Here is a 21,431-nt window from a genome sequence, read left to right as displayed (position 1 = left end):
TGATTTTTTTTGTGTGCAAATTGAAAATGCACATGGAAAAAGGCTAATTGAATCTCACCTTATATCTAATAAGATAAGAGATAAGATAAGATTATCCTTTATTAGTCTCACAGCAGGGACATTTGTAATGGGTGGATTGCCCAAAAAAATTGGAACACACATTCATGGTTTTCAGACAATGAATAAAATTGACTTTGGTGATTCCCTGACTTTTCCTCAATTGCCACAATGAGGTTGACGTGTGGTTTTTAGTGAAACAACTCTTCAACGGATGCATTAAATTGTAAACAGAGGTTTATGTTTGCCTCAGGATAAGGCGTGACAGCTTGACCTAGCACCATCATCAGGTCAAAATTTCAAGATGTCCAATTATTTGGTTTATGGCAAAAATACCTGCAACACTAACACAATTCAAATCACCCTCAGCTGTACTTTGTGTCTAAGGAAGTTGCCTTGAAGTCCTAGTTATACAGACTACAAACATCAAAGGTGTGGTTAGTAATACCATATGAGGTGTTTTAAAACACTGACATAAATACAGGCTTGGCTGTGCATAAGTATGTGAGTGAGTCATCATCGTTAAATCACGGGTAGCCACAGTCTCTCCTCTGATTAATCACTTTGGAGACAGGGAAACACACAGATAAGCCACAATGCACACTGACATAGTTTTGGCTATAAATTGTCCCTCTGAGCTGCCATTGTCCTTGCGTAAAACCACGCACAGACATAGTGGGTGTATGCCGAGTGACAGCTTCCTGGCAGGGGATGCAGGGAGAATTATGGAGCGGCAACAGGTGAGAATGTGACATGGGTTAAACACAGAAAGACCAGGGCAGATAGAGTTTCTCTCACTTTCTGAGTTCCCGCCACCCCACCTCTCACCCCTTTTGTCCTCACTCACCCTTTCTCCCTCTGTCCCGGGGCTTCTAAAAAATAAGATGATTTGATGATCAGCTCAAATACTCTATTATGTGGTCAAACATATTTCTACATTGTGTTAGACATTCTGACAAAACCCCAAACAGCTTGAAAGAGGCTGTTTCTGTTAAAATGACGATTTTAAACAAAGAGAAACATCTTCAGACATCACCATTCCTTTGCATTATCCCTCTACACACTGTCATGTCCTACCATCTTCTCCTCCACTCTATCTGTCCATCATCAGGAGGAATTTATAGTGGCCCTGTGCACTTGAATTTATCGATGCTGTAACTTTCGTCAAAAGCTCTGCCCTCTCTCTACACTGTCTGCTGTCATATCCAATGCCATGCCAGACGCAGCAGCTTGGCAAAGCCAGACACTAACAGTCCTTTCAACAGCAAATAAACAAGTCTTCAATCTTCCATGTGCTGTTATTGATCAACTCTGTTTCTGTTCATACGAACAGAGACAGCAATCGGCTCAGGCCTTCACCCTTTTTCACTTCAATTTCAAAAGTGTTTTACTTGTTCCAGAGTTTCTTTTCATTATCAAGCATCAGCAAAATAAATCTTAAGTTCGACATTTCGGGAAATCAGCTTATTCTCTTTCTTACTGAGAGTTAAATGAGAAGAGTTATACCACTTTAATGTCTGTAAGGTAAATATTAAGATTTTATGCTAAGCTTAGCTTAGCATTAAGACTGGAAACAGGTAAAAACAGCCTGGCTCTGTCCAAACATGCACCTGAATTATTTACTTCTGTTTTTTTATTGATTGAAGCATTTATATTACCAATATATCAAATAGAAATGTGAAAGGGGTCCCACACAGTGATGAACCAACAGAATTATCACCTGAATCCCCTCGGCTTTACAGAGCTTTATAGTTAGTTTCAGCTCCTGGTTTAACGGTCCAGTCTGCAACCTTACAGATTTGTTCACTCTCACCGCTCTCATGGCGTTTTTGGGCAAGCAGGAAGCTGTTTGCATAAAAAAAGGCTAGTCTCTAACTGTGTCTGCTCACAAGGAAGACACGGTTAGAGACTAGCTGGTGAACATAGTGAAGGATTAAGCGGCTAACGAGCTATATATTTTCCTTAGGAGTTGGTGGAGACCAAAATTGCAGCTAAAAGAGAGTGAATATTGGAAACACAACTCAGAATGAATGATAATGCTGCTCCACAACTGATGGATGTGCAAATAATAACTTTTTTTAACAAATTCGCAACTTAAAAGGCCATACAGTAAGTCAAAAACATGTTTCTGCAGCCCCCATGTGTCTCATCTACCTCGCTGCAACAAAAATAGTGTTTATTCAATATGTTGGACTAATTCTTTAAGGAAGCAAAACAGTATGATTTTGAAATATAATTTGTAACTTTTTATATCTACTACTAAGAGTAGAGCAATATACTTAAGGGACACAAAGTATCAGTAGGGGAAAGGCTTTTTATCATAAGAATCACTCTAGTGCCTCGCTCAAAGGCTTGTGCAGTGTGTCTTAATCGGAGATAGAAGGCCTTACTCAAAAGGTATGTGAAGGTAAGACCTATGAATAAGTACGTGATGGATGGAGAGAGGGGTGGAGGGGGGAAATGACGGATGGATGAATGATGAATCCAAAGGCGGGGCTGAGTGACTCAGGGGATTTGGGAGAGGATTCAAGTTCCAACAGACAACAGGCTCAGTCCTTATCAGGGTTAATTTTAGTCAAGGGCAATGAGTGTGTGTGTGTGTGTGTGTGTGTGTGTGTGTGTGTGTGTGTGTGTGTGTGTGTGTGTGTGTGTGTGTGTGTGTGTGTGTGTGTGTGTGTATTAAAGGACAATGGGTGTGAAACAATACCTCATTAGTGTTAAAGAGAGGCTACCGTAAACTATCAAAATATTCTAGATTGGAGAGAGAGAGCGGTGTACAGCTAGCTCAAGTAGGTCAGAATTGGGTTTAGGTTGTGTAATGTCTTTTCATCTCCTAGAAATTACTATTTGGGAAAATAGCAGTTGTGTTGCTTGACAGGGAAAACAATTTAGGTATGATAAGTCTGTTATTAAAGGTGTGGCAGGAAGAAAATAATATGCAAGTTAGCTAGCCTGAACTCAGACTGTTAGCATTTGTGTCTGTGGTTGGAAGTGACCATAGAGGCAAAGGAACAATCAGACACACAGAAAAGCCACACAGCCACACAGCACACACACACACATACATACCAAAGCCTAATTAGCTGTCAGACCTTTGAAAGCTAGCTCTAGGCTAAAAAAGGACCTGCAAGCTAGCCAACAGTGGTGTGGTGTGGTGATTTAATATGTTTGCTGAATGCTTTGAGGGCTTTTAGAGCTAATAATATGGAGACAGTTTGGTGCAGGTAGCAAAGTGGGAATCTAGTTAGAGCAGTCTTGGACCTAATCCTGTGTCTGGGCAACTGAATGAGACCATAACCTGGGCGCTACTGGACCATAGTGCAATGAAATACCTATACATACATAATAAAGGTGCTGTGTGGTTTGAACATGTCGGTCTGAGTAAGTGCTATGTAACACAGACACAGAGGTGACAGTTCACATAAGGCATCCAAATGTGTGTGAATGTATCAACACTTGCAAGCGCAGATATTTTTATTCAATGTTTATCTGTTGTTTGCAACAAGTAAACCCTTAATGTACTTAAAGTTGAAAGGTTGATTTTTAAAAATAATAACTTGGGTAATTAAATCATATGCTTAAGTATAAAAGTGTTGTTTCAGTAGAATTACAAAACATTAAATAATTATTTCAGACATTAATTCATTCAAAAATCCCAATATATGTTCTCACTTACTCGTAAAAAAAAAAAAAAAAAAGGAATTATCAAATTAAAAGTGCTCCTTGTAATATCTACTCATTTAGGCTATATTGTTGACTGTATTCACTGATATTTTGGCAAAATCCATCGATAGATTTTGGTGAATGGAATTTTAGTGTTGCTCCAAGCAGGGAAAAAATGTTATTTGAAAAAAATAACCACCATTAATGTCTCTTTTAAGACTTGGGTAATCCAAAAAGCACGCTATAAAAACTGCTGCAAGGGAGATCTCTGGATTATTCAGGGTAACAGGCAGAAATGTGCTGTTTAACACAAATAAAATTCCATTCACCTCCATTGTGTCCACTAGAGTGGACTATGCAGATTTTTAGATGATTATGTCCAAGGTAGCCATTGATTTCCATTCATTTCACAGTATTAAATTTACTTGCTGATACTTGAATCTTGTATGAGATAGATTACTCATTTAGCCCTACTTTTTTTTATTCTTACTCTTACATAGCTATAGATGGGTTTTTTTATCTAAAGAATTCCTTCCATCGTGGTGCATTCTGGGATGCTCAGACACCCGAGATTTGAGACTTCCAAAGAATTAAGAAGCAGTGCACTGAAAAATTATGCAACTACAAAATCAAGTGTAAAATCCTGAAAGTACCTTTCACCTTTCACCTTTGGTTGAATTTCGATAAGTTTTTTTTTTCTTTTGAAGAGTTTCCAAAGTACAAACAAAACAGAAAACAGGAAACAAAGTGTGCGCTATGGTGGTGAAATAAATGGAAAACAACTTACTTGAATTATCTCATCCTACTGTCTTTCTACAAAAACAAAACCTAGAGAGAACATATTAAAAGGACAGACGTACCTGTATGACGGTGTGGTACCACCCGACACAAGAGACAGAAAGGGGGGACAGAATGGCTAATGTACAGACAGAGGGTGTTTTATATGAGAGGTGGAGGGGCACTGTGTGTGTGTGTGTGTGTGTGTGCTGTCTGATTAGTATGTGTGTATCCATGCTATGGGAATTACTGAGTGTCCGAGTATATGATACAAGAATAACTGTGAGTCTGTGTGCAGATTTGTGTGTGTGTTTGTGGTCAGGGCTGGGGGCCACAGGCGGATTAAGAGGAGGCAGAAAGACGAGCACCTCGCAGGATTAAGGAGAACAGAGGGATGACCTCACTGGACAAATGGAGGGGTGCCACAGGGCAGGTGGAGAGGGGGATGACAAGATAAAGAGGGAGGGAGAGTGGCAGATGGAAGGAGAGAAACGTGGAAGAGGAGAACTGGTAGGGGGAGAGGGCGGCAGAGGAGAAGCAGTTTAATAAATGACAATAGTTAATAAACTTCAGTTCATTAAATCTGCCATCCGACAAGCTGGGGTGAAAAGGTTATGAGAACAAGCGTCAGAGAGCTGAGGAGGAAACAGGAAGTAGGAAGCAGAGGAAGCAGAGGATAAGGACCAACTGACCCTTGGCTAAGCCCCACCACCCGCTGCTACTCCGTCAAGCTGTCAGGAGTTATCATGGAGCCCCCACTGTCACAAGCTGGACTCCCTTAATAATTATTATCTAACCTTTAAAAACAATAAAAAGCACGTTCAAAGTCAAGCAGAAGGTTCTACAATATGTGCAAGGAAAGCAGACCACTGCTAACAGTGTCTAATATTATAATTTTAACTTTTGGATTCACCTACTTCCTTACTGTATAGCAAAGGGGGAAGTGTTAGAGCAGAGCGAGCACAACAGATGTGGACGCTCTGCGACATTAGGAGAGGCGAGGCAAAAGAAAGGGGAGGGAGGGGGAGAGGCAGGCAGAGGGATGACCAGAGAGGTACCCAGAAATAGAAGAGTGACTCTTTTTTTCCATGAAAGACGAGGTTTCCAGTTCACAGAAAGAGCTCCACATGGAACGAGCACACACTAAAGGTAGCCACAGGACATGACAAACAAAATGTTGGCATCAACTCAAGTTGTGGAGGTCACTAAATTAAAGTTAAAGTTTTAAGAGCTCATATGTAATTGATCCATAATGTTCCTCAGGTCAAAGATATTAAATACAGTGTTAAAAGTCTAATTAGTGCAAGTGGCTTCATTTAAAAAGGTGCAGTAATGTATATCAAGAAAGTTATTGACCATTCGCTGACACTTGGTGGTACAGAGATAATAGCGGAAGAGGAATGAGTGTTTAGGATTAAAAGGAGTAGTCCAAAACGTGTTCTTTAACACTGGCAGTTATCAGTCCTACATCATTCCAGAAGATAGGCAGTGTTCATGTAACAGAGTTAAAAATGCATTTTATTTATAATTTGTATTTGTGAATTTTATTAATTGTAATTTTCTTTATTAACGTTTCCTGTGGAAATGACCTTGCTGTGCATCACCTCTGGTCATACTTCCTGTCGACCCCCCCCTAGTGTTGTTTTGCATTGCTGAGGGTAGGTCATGTGCAGAAATGCTGCCGCGCTATTTTATTTTCTTTGAAAAATTAACGGTTTAAGTTGCAAACTTGAATGCATATTGTAAATACCAGTACACTACGCTGCCGTTTTGAGTGTTAATATGTTTTGTAAATGTTATCATTTAACTTTCATGGCAGCACATTTTGCAGATGGTGGATCGCCATTTCGTTAAGTAGCGTTGCATGGATTTTGGCAGCCCTTTGAGTTTTAATTATTTTATTTTGTATGTTTAAGAACGGAGGTGCAGCAAGAGAAGAGAAATCACAGCAAGACAATGTGTGTTTATTGTTTTCTACAGGTATGCGTTTTTCCTTTTTGAAACTTAATTTTCGATGTGTCTGTTTAATACCCAAGGCACCTTTTTATTGTTCTCTACAGGTGTCACTGTTGTAGTTGAGGATATTTGTTGTAATTCAGGTTAAATGTTTTTCGGACAATTGTAATTGCTCCCTGTAAAAGTCTGTGTGGTAGACTGTGTCTAATACATATTGTTAAGAGAAAAGTATGAAGCTCAGTGTTGTTTTGCATTGCTGAGGAACAGAGGTGCAGCAAGAGAAGAGAATTCACAGCAAGACAATGTGTTTATTGTTTTCTACAGGAGCTAATAAAAAGCTGGAAAACAGCTCATCCACATCCACTATGCTCAGCTCATCCACATCCACTATGCTCAGCTCATCCACTAGGCTCAACTCATCCACATCCACTAGGCTCAGCTCATCCACTAGGTTTAGCACGCCACCACTACTGAGCTCCACGACCACAACTGCAGTGAGGAGGCCAGCAGAAGAAATCCACTCCTTAAACTCCAGCACCAAATACAGAAGGTAGAACAAAAGACCCAGCCAAAATGAAGAAATTATGAATTTTCTGTGCATGCACTTTAGGCTGAAATAATAAACAGTTTTAAATACTCTTTTATGACTCCTTACTTTGTCTTGTAACTCTTAAATAACTGTACCATAAACACTACAAATTATCAAAAATACCCTTAAAAAGATGTTTCTTCTTATACATGAAAATAAATTGAAATATGAATTAGTTGCTCCGACCCAACATCTATTTCACCTAATCTAGATTTCCCGCGCCGGGAAATCTTTTTTTTATTTTTTAAAAACACACACGAGTGGCGCATAAAGCTTCGTCAGATTCCATTAAAAAAACGATTCACATATTTCAGGTATCGATCCACTTTTTGCAGAGCCAGGCAACATGAGAATGACAATTTGCAAGAGTATCACATGAACTAAAGGGCTATTTCACTCAAAACACCTGGAAGTCTGCAAGAAAAAATGGAAAATAACCAAATTCTAGACAATTAGACGGAAAATAATGAGCTTTCAATATTATACAAATATATATAATTTTATTTATTGAACCACGGTTAACTATTTTATTTTAATGGCTCCTATTCAACAAACTATAGTTAACCCTTTGTTTCTCTCTTTTTATAGTTCAGTCTCATGGTTAGGGCCTAGTAACCTGGGTTACAAGGGGAAATCTCCAACCGTCACTGTGGGAATGTAAGGTACGCTGTAGAAAATAACTAGCCTGGCCAGATATTGTGATTTGTGGCCAATGTTATCAGAACATTTTACTTTATATGTTATTAAAGCAAGCTAATATTTGGATTTGACTGCTGTGGGAGATTAAAGCTATAAATACAATAACACAGAGACATGTGACTATATAAAAAACACTTTTATTATCACAGCATCATTTATTTTCACAAAAAATAAATAACAGGACATTACTTCCTTAGTTTCATGAGGACACCACGGGCATCGTGACTGTAAGGATCTAGGAAAGAGAAAACAGGGGCAAAGTGTACACTATGTAAGAGACAGAATATGCGTCCTTGTAAATTATGTTTGTTGACCGGCTTTAACAGTGTTTTAAAGTGGTGTGAATTATTTTTTTTATTTTTTTTTTTACATATTTTAGACACCTAAAAAAAAATCTATATCAGTTTGAGCATACGCTATATTTAGAATATTTTCACAGCTTTACCTTGCAAGACAGCCCTTTCTGACGGGGAACTGAAGAGGTTATATTCATCTATGCTCTCTTTAAAGCCACTAGACTCCATTGACAAAAACACAGATTTTACCTCATAGAACATGGGACTTTCTCGTCTACTACTGCCTCAATCTGTTAGTTTGTTTGTGTTATTATGTGACTGATGAATTCTAACTAACCCTTTTAAACAACAGAGGAGTCTTGTGGCTTTCAAGAGAACATAAATGGACAAAACAGATTTCGTATATCTGTAAGAAAGAGCTGTTGGACGGCAAGGTTAAGCAGTGAAAATATTTTAAAGACAGCGTACACTTAAACTGATGTACTATATCCCTTTAGGTGATTTAAAATATGTTTCGCTGCTGCCCGGGGGCGTGCCAACGCCATCTACAGTAGGAAACCCACAGAGATAAAACATTGGAACTAGCCCTTTATTGCAAACTGTATTCATACCGTCTGTGCCTTTTAAATGTCTGTTGCATAATTACCAGCATCATAATCTTAAGCATCAAGTCTGAATGTGTGCGTTTCATCCAAGTATACACAGCCGTCACTCAGTCTGTTTGTTTCCGCAGTACGTGTATGAGCATGTTCGCACGTTCGTTGTGTACCTGAGTGCTGTTGTTGTACTGAGCCACGCTGTTCTCCTGTTCGACGAGGAAGGGGTGGAAGACGTCGAGATAGAAGAGCGAGGGCCGAGCAGTCAACACTAGTCGGTCCTCTCCGACGTCCAGAACCAGAGAGCGAGACGACAGCTGCACAGGAGACAAGTTCACCCAGCTGAGACTCTACCACACTAACTCTCTCTGCATGCATAAATGATGTACTCTATTGGATGTTATGACATAAGATAAGATAAGATAATCCTTTATTAGTCCCGCAGCGGGGAAATTTGCAGGATTACAGCAGCATAGGGTAAAGTGCACACAAGATACATAGTAAAAGAAAAACAAGATAAAATTAAAATTAAAAAATAAATTAAAAAAAACCCAAGTATTATAAATAAGCAATAAAAAAACAGTAGAAATCAACAATAACTGAAATATTATATTTACAGACAGAAAAAAAACTATTATAACTTGGCGTGACGATATCATATGATGAAGCTGTTATCTGACTATATTTGACACTGATCAATGCAGCATTGGCAATGAGAATACTTCATCCGAAGTGATAGTAAAATTGCATTAAATGTTCATTTACAAAGTACCTTCTCCGAAATTGATTTTGTACCCCGGCCAGATTAAATGTTAGAAGGGAAACTCAGTAGGGGAACTACATTATGATGGAAGAATTTATATTATTGCAGTATTTACTAACTTATGACACATTACCTATTAATACTGGGCAAGCCTCTGTGCATCAGCAAGCCAACATAACATAATGGTGGTATAAGCTCTTTGATACAGTGGATGATAAAATCTATTGCTATATTAAACACGTTGACTGTAGATAAGGGGTGGATGTAGTTGTTCTAACATCACCCATTGGTTTGTAGAGTGCGGTTTTCAAACTCGAGTTTAGCATCTTGTCCGTCGCCATTTTGCAATCAGTGAACTAAGGGACCATATTTGGACTGCAGAGGAGTGACGCCGTGGTAGAGACGCTGTATGTGGCTCTGGTCGCGACCTGTCAATTACAAGGTAGCCACGCCCTTAAGTATATCCTGCTGTATCGTCTATTTAACTCTAAATAATACCATAATTAACTAAATGAACGTCATGCTAGCAATTCAGACCATAAACTCATGTTTACAATGTTTATGGAGGTCATAAATGAAGTTAGAAGTGGGTCATTTTCTTATAGACTTCTATACAATTCTTTTTGCAAAGAAAGGAGTCGCCCCCTGATGGCAATTACAGAGAATGCAAGTTTAAGGACCTTTCAAAAATTGGCGTCACTTTCCAGAACCGGAGGTTGCTGCTTGATTAAACATAAACAAAATTCAACTTTGTACAAAAGCAAGTATAAGGAAGAAATAAAATAATCAGAATACCAAAATATCATCTAAATACTGGGGGTATGACTCTAAAAAGCACACAGTGGTAATTTGGTTGCATTCCTTTTTGTCCTATTATATTATATTGGTTTTAGGCCTTTTTACGTTTATATCCTGCTACCAAGTCACCTTTCCGCATGGTAAGGTTTAAATGGTTCAGAATAAGGAAGGAAGGAAGGAAGGAAGGAAGGAAGGGAGGGAGGGAGGGAGGAAAGAAGGAATTGAGGACAGGGGGAGAGATGAGTGTGTACATGTATGTGTGCATTGTACGTCTTACCACTCCGGGTAGCTTTATTTCTGCAATGAGGTACTCGGGGTCACCAGTAGGGGGCTCCACCAGCAACGTGAACTCTGGTCTGGAGAGAGTGAGGGTCATTTGGACAAGCAGACACGGAGAAAGCAGGAATGAGAAGACAACAGACCCAAGAACCAGAGAGAAGAGATGTAATATGGCAAGTTGCTCTCACTTCGCACAAAAAGTTTTAACAGGAAAATAAGAAGAAGGTTTACCTTTTTGTCGTGGCAGCGGAGTTCTCCCTGCAAGTAAAGGAAGAGAAAGTGGGAGATGTCTTTGCAATTCCTTTATTCACTTTTTTCATGTCATAAAATGTTGAGAAATCACTGGAGCCCTGCAGGAATGCAAACTACAACCAAATGAATGCAAAGATCTTTGATGGAGTACAGGAAGGTCAACTGGCAGCTGGGCTTTATCTTTTTAAATAACAACCAGTGTCATCAGCTGTAGCTGAATAAAGTTAAATTTAAAATCTACGAGATGAAACTCGGCTGTTTTTTTTAAAGAAATGTGTGCATCTGATTTACCCTCATCAAAAGACATTTTCCAAGAGATATAACACCACTCTCTGTTTTCATATTTGTAAAGTTAACTGTCTTTGTGTCAAAAGATGTCAATCAGTATGCATATTTATTTTTTTATCCAGTTGGTTTGATGGAAACTAGAATTGTGGCCTTTTGGTTGTCTGCCTCTGCTAACAAGACAAGTTGCAGTTTAAATCCGTGTCTGTCCAAAATGTCAGCACATCATCAATTTACCCTGTTAGACATTTGAGTGAAATTGTCATAATAAGTGTTGTAATTCTTGAGTTATGGCAAAAAAAGAGTCAGAGACAGATTCAGTGTGACGTACTGAGGCTGCAGCTCTTGAATCACCGGCCTGCTCTTTGTCCGAATGTTCTGCTCGCTGACAGAGCCCAAGAACTTTCTGTTTTTTAACACCTTCCAGTCTGCAGAAAAACACAAATCAAATCAAATCACACACACACACACACACACACACACACACACACACACACACACACACACACACACACACACACACACACACACACACACACACACACACACACACACACACACACACACACACACACACACACACACACACACACACACACACACACACACACACACACACCTCTACTTAGCTCCAGATTGTATTTGTTCTCCAAACCCTCTAAGGACACCAGAATAACAAACTGCTCGAACAAGGGATCCTTCTGCATGACACAAACATACAGAGGAAGACAACAGGTTTCCAATTCGTAATTAGTTTTACTTTATGTATTTAACTAGAAAAAATAAATGAACATTTGTTGTGTTAACAATAGTGGTCTTTTAGATTTGGTTGGGTCAGAGCTACAGAATATTAAATAATTCATCTTTGCTAACTGCATGTGAGCCTTTTGTATACTGAGATGTACATAAACTGCAGATTATTAACTTCTTTTTAAAACACCAAAAATTTGAAATTATTGGTTATCATATCTGTATCGGCCATGAGAAGCAGGTAGATATCGGTTATCTTTATCGTCTGAAAAAAATCCATATCCTGCATCCCTAATAATCTGTACAATTGGCAACATGAAAGTGCACAGTTGCGCAATGGTAAGCCCACAGAAGGGATTCATTTTAAGTACACAACATCAACAAACTCATAAACTGCACATTCATTCACCTAAATACAAACCTCATCTCTTAAAAATCTTTTTTTTGATAATAATTACAAAATGAGATAGCTGTGCTAAATGGATAAACAACACCTCATACGCACACACGCACACACACCTGGCAATTCTGGAAGAACTCCTGGTTGACGACCACATCGTATGCTGTGCAACCCTGAGAGTCTGAAACGGAGAAAAAAAACATGAATCCAATCTTTCAGGACACAAGCAGGACACAAGCATGGGAAAGTGTTGACCCAGGTCAAACTATATATATATATATCTAACTAAAAGCCTTGATTCTGTTAGGACCTTACTAAAAATACACAAAAATCATTGGCATGGTATAAAGAGATTTTACGTTCCATTTGTGCTTCAAATGCTGTATGTTCCAAGGTACACACACACACACACACACAGATGAATTTGATGCAGAGTCAGATCCAAAACAGATTGGATCCAGCCGAGAGTTTATGAGCTCCAGCTTTCAGTGTTACATTACATTACATTACAGTCATTTGGCAGATGCTTTTATCCAAAGCGACTTACAATAAGTGTATTCAACATAGGTATTCAAGAGAACTACTAGTCACCAGAAGTCATAAGTGCATCTCCTTTCTTAAACAAGCATCTTAAAGCATAAGCCAGAGCAAAAGTATAGTGCAGAGGCAAATTACTACGAATACAATAAGTGCAACGAACTGATACGAAGACAATAAGTGCAACAAACTAATATGAATACAATAAGTGCTACGAGGAAGGCTCAGGGTAGTACTTCTTGAAGAGGTGAGTTTAAAGATGGGCAGCGACTCTGCTGTCCTGACGTCAGTGGGGAGTTCATTCCACCACTGAGGGGCCAGGACAGAAAAAAGCTGTGACCGGGTGGATCGGCCGCAGGGACCTCTGAGCGACGGGGAAACCAATCGCCCCGAGGCAGCAGAGCCAAGTGGTCGGGCGGGGGTGTAGGGCTTGACCAGGGCCTGGAGATAGGAAGGAGCTGTTCCTTTCACACATTTTAAAGGCATTAACTTTGTCTGTAGGCTAGAGCACAACAAAGTAGGAAGTAACAACAAAAAACACACGTTGTCCAGAGAGAACATGTCCGTTAAAATAAAAGGCTACTTTGTGGAAACCATTCGAAAAAAAGCAATCTCCATTTATTGATTGTGATTTTATCTGTTTGGCGAAATAAACACTTGAGTGTATATTAGATTTTAAGCAATATTTTGTTTGTTTCAGGAGGAAAAATTAATGGGTGGTTGTCTTCTTCTTGATTTTTTTATTTGACGCAGTAATCTTGACACACACGCACTAAAGAAAATATTGATAAAGGCTCCCTGTTGCCTAGTGCCACTTTAGCCTGGCCTGTAAGCAACTATTTGCTATGTAAAGTGGAGTACTGGCCAGCTAATCGCTAGTATGGAAATTTGTCCAAAGGGGGTCCAATGAAGTCGACAAACAGACGTGAAGACAGGCTTGCTTTGTGCTTTTTGGCTGACTGAGTCATTTACGACTGAAAGTCGTGTCTGCAATCCCTATACATTTGTGAATAAATGTTTTGCAGTCTGACTAATGAAATCTGCTGGGCATCAGTAAACTTTTAAAAGACATTTAAGTGACAATTGACAAGTGACAAATAACAAATACTTGTCTTGTGATTTTAGCTAAATTTTGCAACTGAGGCTTTCAGAGGGTCTGATGTGTTGTGCTATTCTGCACACTGGTTACAGCTGATAACAACGTCCCAGCCCAAGGCTTCTTTACTGACGTGCAGCGCCCAGCCTCTGGTTCCCCCTCAGGACAACATCGTTAGCTCTGTCAGGACGGTTGCTGTTGTTTGCACTGTTAGCACCGTTAGCTGCTTGCTCAGCCGTCTCTTTGTTGAGAGTCATGGATAAGTTCTGAATATGGAATTTGTCACCTTTAACTTTTTTTAAATTGTGGATAAGAACATTAGTCAAACCACAAATGAAGTCTCCACAAAATGAGGAGCAAAATAGCATATTTGGCTTCGGTCACATACTGTTGTCTACTTCTGTGTGTGGCTCCCCAAGGCTCATGGGAACTCTGTAGCTGCTTGGATCCTCTGATTGGAGCAGCTTCACAAGCTCCTCTCTGGAGATTTCCGGTGGCAGCGGGACAGAGTTTGACTGACAGATGTTGACGAAGACCTTCTGCTTGCCTGGCTCCTGGTGAGTCTTCACACACATGCCTGGGAAGGGAGAGGAGAGAGAAAAACAAACACAAACACATAATTAAGCCTTTATTAGTCCCACAATGGGGAAATTATTTCTCTGCATTTAACCCATCCCGGAGGAGCAGTGGGCTGCAATGAAGCGCCCGGGGAGCAACTTGGGGTTAGGTGTCTTGCTCAAGGACACCTCGGCATGTTGCCGGTAGAGGGGTTTGAACCACCAACCTTGTGGTTACGGGACAAGCGCTCTACCTCATGTGCCACAGCCGCCCCAATGCTCAATAAATATGTGGTACTGTCTTCCAAAGTTGAGGATTTTGATATAACTTGTATTGTAGAGCTACTTACCAGGTTGTGGTCGGATTACTTTGGAGTCTGGATTTTCAGTCTGCATCTTTCCCATTGTCTAAGTAGACAACCAACAGTATATTTAAGTTCACAGGCGGTTTGCAGACCCATTTGTTTAAAAAAAGGGCTTGTTTAAAACTAATGACAGCCTTATAAACAAAGGCTGTTCTTGCAGCACATCACAGGCCCTCTGTGTTTATATGAATGCTTGGTCGGGAATTCTTCATCCTGTTTACTCTCAGATTAAATGGATTTTGGAGAGCCACAGAGCAGATATTGCTGCAGAGCCAAGTTGATTAATCATCCTACCTAAAGCTGTTTACAGAAAGGGATGGTGTTCATCTTGTCCATCATCAAAAATGATACAAAGATGCCAACAAAAGTTTGTGAAAGGATTGGGGAAATATGCTGATTCACTTTCTTGCAGAGAGTTAAATGGGAGGATTGAAAAATCCGACATGAGTGGTATCAATCTTCTCATCTAAATCTCTGCAATAAAGCAATAAACATATTTCCCAAAATGATGAAACATTCCTTTGAATCAAGACTATGCCATTTTTTAAATGAAGAAAAAAGACACATTGCGCATCTTAAAAAGAAAAGTTGAATTCATAAGCAATAAATGAGCCCTTGATCAACTCTACACACTCAGGGGTTTTGCTGCTACTGCCTTACTTATACGACCAGCTTGTGGTTGATAAAGTTTTGAGAGGTAGTGTTACTAACATCACCAAGTCAGTAACTTTATGACGATCTTCAACTTTTGCCTCTGTTACACTATGTTTTACCATTTGCCATCCTGTAACTGTCACTAGTGGTAACAATGATCAGCCATCAGGCAAAAGTGTCATAGTCTCACTTGAATCCAGTTCACTTTAAAAGCAATATTACCTGTAACAGCAGCTGTTGATACAGCTCCTCCTGCTGCTGTAACTCCAGCTCGGAGCTGAGGAGAGAGGAGTCCGTCGTCATGGCTACGGGCAAACAACAGTCAGCATTTAACAATTAATGACGACTGATTTTTTTCTGGTGCAAAAAGCACTTTGCATGACTTTGATTTGATTTAACACGCAAATGTGAAATGGCATGTACAGAACAACGTTCAGACATGCACAAATTAATCAATATCGTGAACTCATTGACACTGGCGAGAACTAACGTTAGGAAAAGTCGTCATTAGCATCCGAGGCTAGCAGCTAGCACGCTGATGCTAGCAGCTAGCACTGGGTAAGCTAATTGCTTTTCTGCTCATTAGATGCAAAAACCAGTTTTAAAGCGAGCCTCCTTGTTTTCCATATAACATAACTTCCCTCTTTGCTGTGTGACTTGTGTGTTTATCGTGTCAGTCATCTCTCCAGGAGCAATTACAACTGTGTTTACCTTTCTCTTCCGTGCTGCGGGGACTTCCGGGAGATGTTGGTCGCAGAGACACTTCCGGTACGGAACCTTCAAAATAAAAGCGCAATCTGATAGACTGACATGATAGATTGCGCCTTGGGCTTGGTCCTTGCTCAGTGGTGGAATAATTACTCTGATCCTTTACTTGACTAGGAGTACCAACATAAGAATGTATTTAAGTAATTTCTGTATTTCAACACTGGATTAATAGTTAATATGTGCAGCCTCTGTATTTGAAATAGGGAAACATATTTTATTTATTATTATTATTATTATATTCCTTTATTGATCCCCATGGGGGAAATTCGAGTGTTGCAGCAGCTCAACTACACAGACACAGACAATAAATACACATACTATACAACTACACAGACAATAAATACACATACTATACAACTACACAGACAATAAATACACATACTATACAACTACACAGATAAATACACATACTATACAACTACACAGACAATAAATACACATACTATACAACTACACAGACAATAAATACACATACTATACAACTACACAGACAATAAATACACATACTATACAACTACACAGACTACACATACTATACAACTACACAGACAATAAATACACATACACAGCTACACAGACAATAAATACACATACTATACAACTACACAGACAATAAATACACATACTATACAACTACACAGACAATAAATACACATACTATACAACTACACAGACAATAAATACACATACTATACAACTACACAGACACAGACAATAAATACACATACTATACAGCTACACAGACACAGACAATAAATACACATACTATACAACAAAATAAAGATAGACACATACTATACAACAAAATAAAGTGACACTCTGACACTGTGCTTTGTTATGCCAATGGAATATCAGATTACGCAATGGTGCTGTAATATTGAAAAGAAATGTGTGCTGTTGTGCTTTAGCTGGTGCTGTCAGTGAAGGTCTAGGGAATGTATCTCAGTCGGTGGGTGGTTGGGCTCAGGAGACGACACAACTACCTAAATACTCATCTGCAACTTGAAATATATGTTTTGAAAATGTCACTTAATATTGGAAATCTGTACCTATTTGTCTGCCATAGTCACTAACGTAGCTTCATGTAATGTACTAAACAGTTTGCTTCTCAAGTCTTTTCACACAGAACACAAGAGCAGAACAGATGTTTCATGATTTAATGATAACAAATGCCTCCCAACTTGAAAGGCATTAACTGAAGATTACAATCCAGAAAACATTGTTGGATCAGAGCCTCCACCAGCTGGCTCACACATGCAGGCTGCTTCTGTGCCAAAAAGTCCAAATGTGCGGTATCGATTGAGGGTCTGGAGAAACTTAACCTCTTGTGAGTTCAAAATGTGATCGCGTACATTATTGCATTCATGTCTCTTTACTATTTCATCATTTGTCTTCTGTGTGGGCATGCATTACCTGAGCTGAATCTAGGAGCCTGTTGTGCATCGTGCGGTTCTTCTCTCCATTGATCATGATGTGCAAGTGCTTCAAGGGTCCCTCTTGTGGAGCTGCGGAGTTGCTTGTTGGTCATGTAAAGTCTGCTATCAGAGCTAATTGGCAATGAGGAAATAGCAACCATATCTTAACCCTAATGCAGCTTCATTTGAATTGCAACGTTTGACAAAATATGGCTTTTGTCTCTGTTTTTTTTTTTCTCTGGCTTTGTGGGTCTGCTGAATACCCCGGACTTGTCATCAATCTGCCTGCAAATGCCAGTCCCCACGCTGAGTTACAAGATTGCTTTGCAAAAGTTCATAATGTTGTTTTTATTTGGCTGGAGGCGATGTCATTTATCAGGCACTGATGCTCCAATGTCTTCCACTTTCACTTTTTGTTAGTTTTTACCACAGAGCTTTGATCCAAACGTGCATGAAATGCAGTCTGACAATCATGGCCATTATTACTGTTAAAACTCTCGTCACGTCATCATGAACGTTGGTGGATGAACTTAATGAAACAGATGTCCTTTGTTTAGACTTGTACTTTCCCAGATCATAATGGAAGTTTGGTACTTTTGACCCTCTCATACGAAAAAAAATGTTGACATATTATGCAAAGTCCACACATTGATATTTCCTTCCGGCAGATTCCTTTTTCTTTCTTGGAAACAGCCATGAGACGCTCATTTATTGATATGCATTCATGTCAAGGTTAGTCATTTTATTTCTAATTAGATACTCATTATGTATTAAAAGACATTACAAATCAAACAGAATCTGTGTGACTTAAATGTAAAAAAACCTTATGTCGAAGTTGTTTTCCTTAAACTAACTGACTGTGTCGTTATGAGGATATTTAGCTCTGAAATTTCCTATCAACTCCAAACTGGTAACTGATTAACCAGTACGTTCTCGTTCACAGAGCGACAAACACTTTGTCGCGCCCCTCAGTGTCTGATACTGACCGCACCAGGCTCTCAAGTAACTCCAATGTAAACCCATCCGCATCATTATTAGACGCACAGGCTGGAGGGGTGGATGGGTCAAGCAATGGGTCAAGCAAACATAGCACTTTCAACCAGGAGCCTGACCTTCGAGACAAATGGTTAATGGACTGAACATATATAGCGCTTTTCTAGTTTCCCGACCACTCAAAGTGCTTTAACACTACATGTCATCATTCACACCCATTCATACACTGATGGTAGGGACTACCATGCTAGGTGCCACCTGCCATCAGGACTATCTTATCATTTAAACCTATTCATACACAGCTGGCACAGCCTGCGGGGGCAATTTGGGGTTAAGTGTCTTGCCCTAGCCACATCCACATCGACTAGCTGACCCGGGATTGAACAGCCGATCCTCTGATTGAATGAAGACCCTGATCTACAACTGACCCACAGTCACCCCAAGACAAGTGTTCACTTAGTTGAGTTATTTTGAAGTGACATGTTTTCTGTACTTATGTGTCCCTGTTTTTCCAATTTTACTTAGTTTAAGTGCAACCATGATGTTTTTCTTAAACCAAGCTAAGTTGTTTTGTTGCCTAAACCTAAGCAAGTGTTTTTGTTGGAATTCACAACTACAAGGACCTTTCATTTTGTCTTGATTTTGGCGCTCCCTGTTCACAAAAGTGAGTGTTTCCGAGCACCAGAGTTCCTTCAGAAAACCTCTCATTTTCCTGCAGCAGGGGCCTCACAGTCTGCTTGCACAGTTCTGGTTCTGGTTCTTCTATGTCTCCCTTCCCTCCAGCTGGCCCCAGCAATACGGCCTGGGTCTCTAACAGCGAGTTGTTGGTGCTACCAGTGAGGACCTGATTAGCAGCGAGGGGAGGAGAGGTTTCCTGCTGCAAACAACACGCCGTATTATGAGGGCTTATGTGAAAACCACTGTGCAGTAGATGTTTGTGTATGAAAATGAGTAACAGAAAAATGTGGTCAAACATTTCTTTCCTTTCACTGCAGCACTGGCCATGAATCCAAGTCAGTATTCCTATTCGACCTCAATTGGCTGACAGGGACTGGCACGGGTAGTAAATGGTCACTGTGAGCTTTTGATGGCCCAAGCAGTTGGAAACAATTGAAGGTCTGGCTTCTACCAGCCAGGAATGCATTCATCAGTGAGACTTGTTTTGGGACTAGTGGGCCTTCTTTTTTCTTTTTTTTAAAGCTCTGTTGTATGCTCTTTATATCTTATATGTGTCGGATATTCAAAAAATGTGTGGTTTTTAAGGAAGTTTAACCGCTGGAAAATCAACATGCCACCCAACATGAATTTCCAAAGCTGATAATTGATACATAATGTGTTTCACTGTCTGCATATAGCCTCGGGTAAACAGGAATTTACCGCACGTGCATGTCACTACAGCTGCAGTACCATTATTCACTAAGAGATTATGCATAGAATTTTTCATCCTCTACATTGTGATAATAATAGTATATTGACATTTTAGAGCCTAACTAAGTAACACCATCCACATTTCTCAGTTGAAAGTTAATATTTTAAGTCCCGGTGAAATAATGTTTAAAAGTGGACGTTTACATTACATTACAGTCATTTAGCCGGCTTTTAAATATCAGTAGTATATATATTACATATCATTCACCCAAACACTGATGACAGGCTACCACAAGGTGTTTAGACTCTAACTAACATTCATAAGTCCACAACTTCAGGAGCAACTTGGGGTTAATCAATGAAAAACCCTCTGATTAGAGAACTCCTTGCTCTTGACACGTTTAATAAACAACTTCAAATAATCAATGAAAAAAATGTCCCTTTTGAACCACTTTTGAAAGCCTTTAACATAAAGGTATTTTTAAAACCTTTTAAACAAAAAAATGCACACAGTTAAATATGTAGCAAATTACATACATAGTCCATACTTACAAATCAACACTTTCCACTGGCAGTACAAAGAAGACCATGTGGCACAGGCACAAATGTATTTGTGTTTATCAAGCAACAATTGAAATACAACACTAACAATGTTCTTTAAATACAACTACAATGATATAGAAAATACATGATGTTGACATTGCAAACAATCAAATATTCTCCCTTTCCCTCTTTAAATGTCGTTGTCAAAGCCACCCAGGAGCCTGATTCAGATGGTCTGCCATATTTAACGATGACATAAGTATTAAAAATAAATATTTAGTTTGGAGCCAGTTTGGAGCGCTTTTCACCGGTGACCATAGTACTTTTTTCTACATCTTTTCAACAGAAAAGTGCTCAGTGGGATATTAAATAGTTGTATCTTGCTTGTATGTTGCTTTACGCCAAACAACTTTTTGACGGTGTTCTTGTTTGCACATCACTTTGTTTTACCCACTTCCTCCACATCCCAACTGTAAACAACCCCACTAGCTTTCTGTATTGTATTTTAGATGTGAAAATGTATAACGTTAGGCTACAGAGACAGCCCATGAAGACAGTCGCCAACATTATCCTACACACGTTCATTTTTACTGGTCCATGCTGCAGTACGCTACAAGCTAACAGCATCGCTGGAAATCATGAGCAGCATAAACGATACTAATGGTGCTAATTTCGGTTTGTATAATTGGAATTAGGCAGTTAAAGTCCTTAATAAGTATGTAGTTAACATGAAGCCTCGTATTTATTTCGTAAGCTTTTTCACCTCGCTCCCCAAGTCCGGTTTGCAGTCTTCAGACCGGTGATACCTTTACAGTAGTAAAAGCAGTCTGAGCCCAAGTACCTGCGCATGCGTGTTCCAGCAGCAACCACACACTTATTTCACACAATTGTACAGACAGAATGTACTCTGCTCCCGTTACAATGTCCTGTGAGCTTATTGGTGGCAGCACACAGTCTATATAGTTCCATATTTAT

General features: G+C 39.5%; 1 protein-coding gene across 1 annotated transcript; it reads right to left on the bottom strand.

Annotated features, from left to right (window-relative positions):
- Positions 1–7,859: 7,859 nt before the first annotated feature.
- pih1d1 (PIH1 domain containing 1) lies at positions 7,860–16,176 on the bottom strand. The gene is made up of 11 exons (XM_054606770.1): positions 16,081–16,176; positions 15,592–15,674; positions 14,701–14,758; positions 14,182–14,370; positions 12,280–12,341; positions 11,630–11,711; positions 11,342–11,438; positions 10,705–10,731; positions 10,472–10,550; positions 8,807–8,950; positions 7,860–7,976 (listed from the first exon to the last, which is right to left on the bottom strand). Exons 2-11 carry the CDS (start codon positions 15,670–15,672, stop codon positions 7,941–7,943), a joined length of 855 nt encoding a protein of 284 aa, XP_054462745.1. The 5' UTR covers positions 15,673–15,674; positions 16,081–16,176; the 3' UTR covers positions 7,860–7,940.
- Between the last annotated feature and the right edge of the window lie 5,255 nt (positions 16,177–21,431).

Source organism: Anoplopoma fimbria, chromosome 11, assembly GCF_027596085.1.
Source record: "Anoplopoma fimbria isolate UVic2021 breed Golden Eagle Sablefish chromosome 11, Afim_UVic_2022, whole genome shotgun sequence".
Lineage (NCBI taxonomy): Eukaryota > Metazoa > Chordata > Actinopteri > Perciformes > Anoplopomatidae > Anoplopoma > Anoplopoma fimbria.
This window is presented reverse-complemented; position numbering and strand designations above follow the sequence as displayed.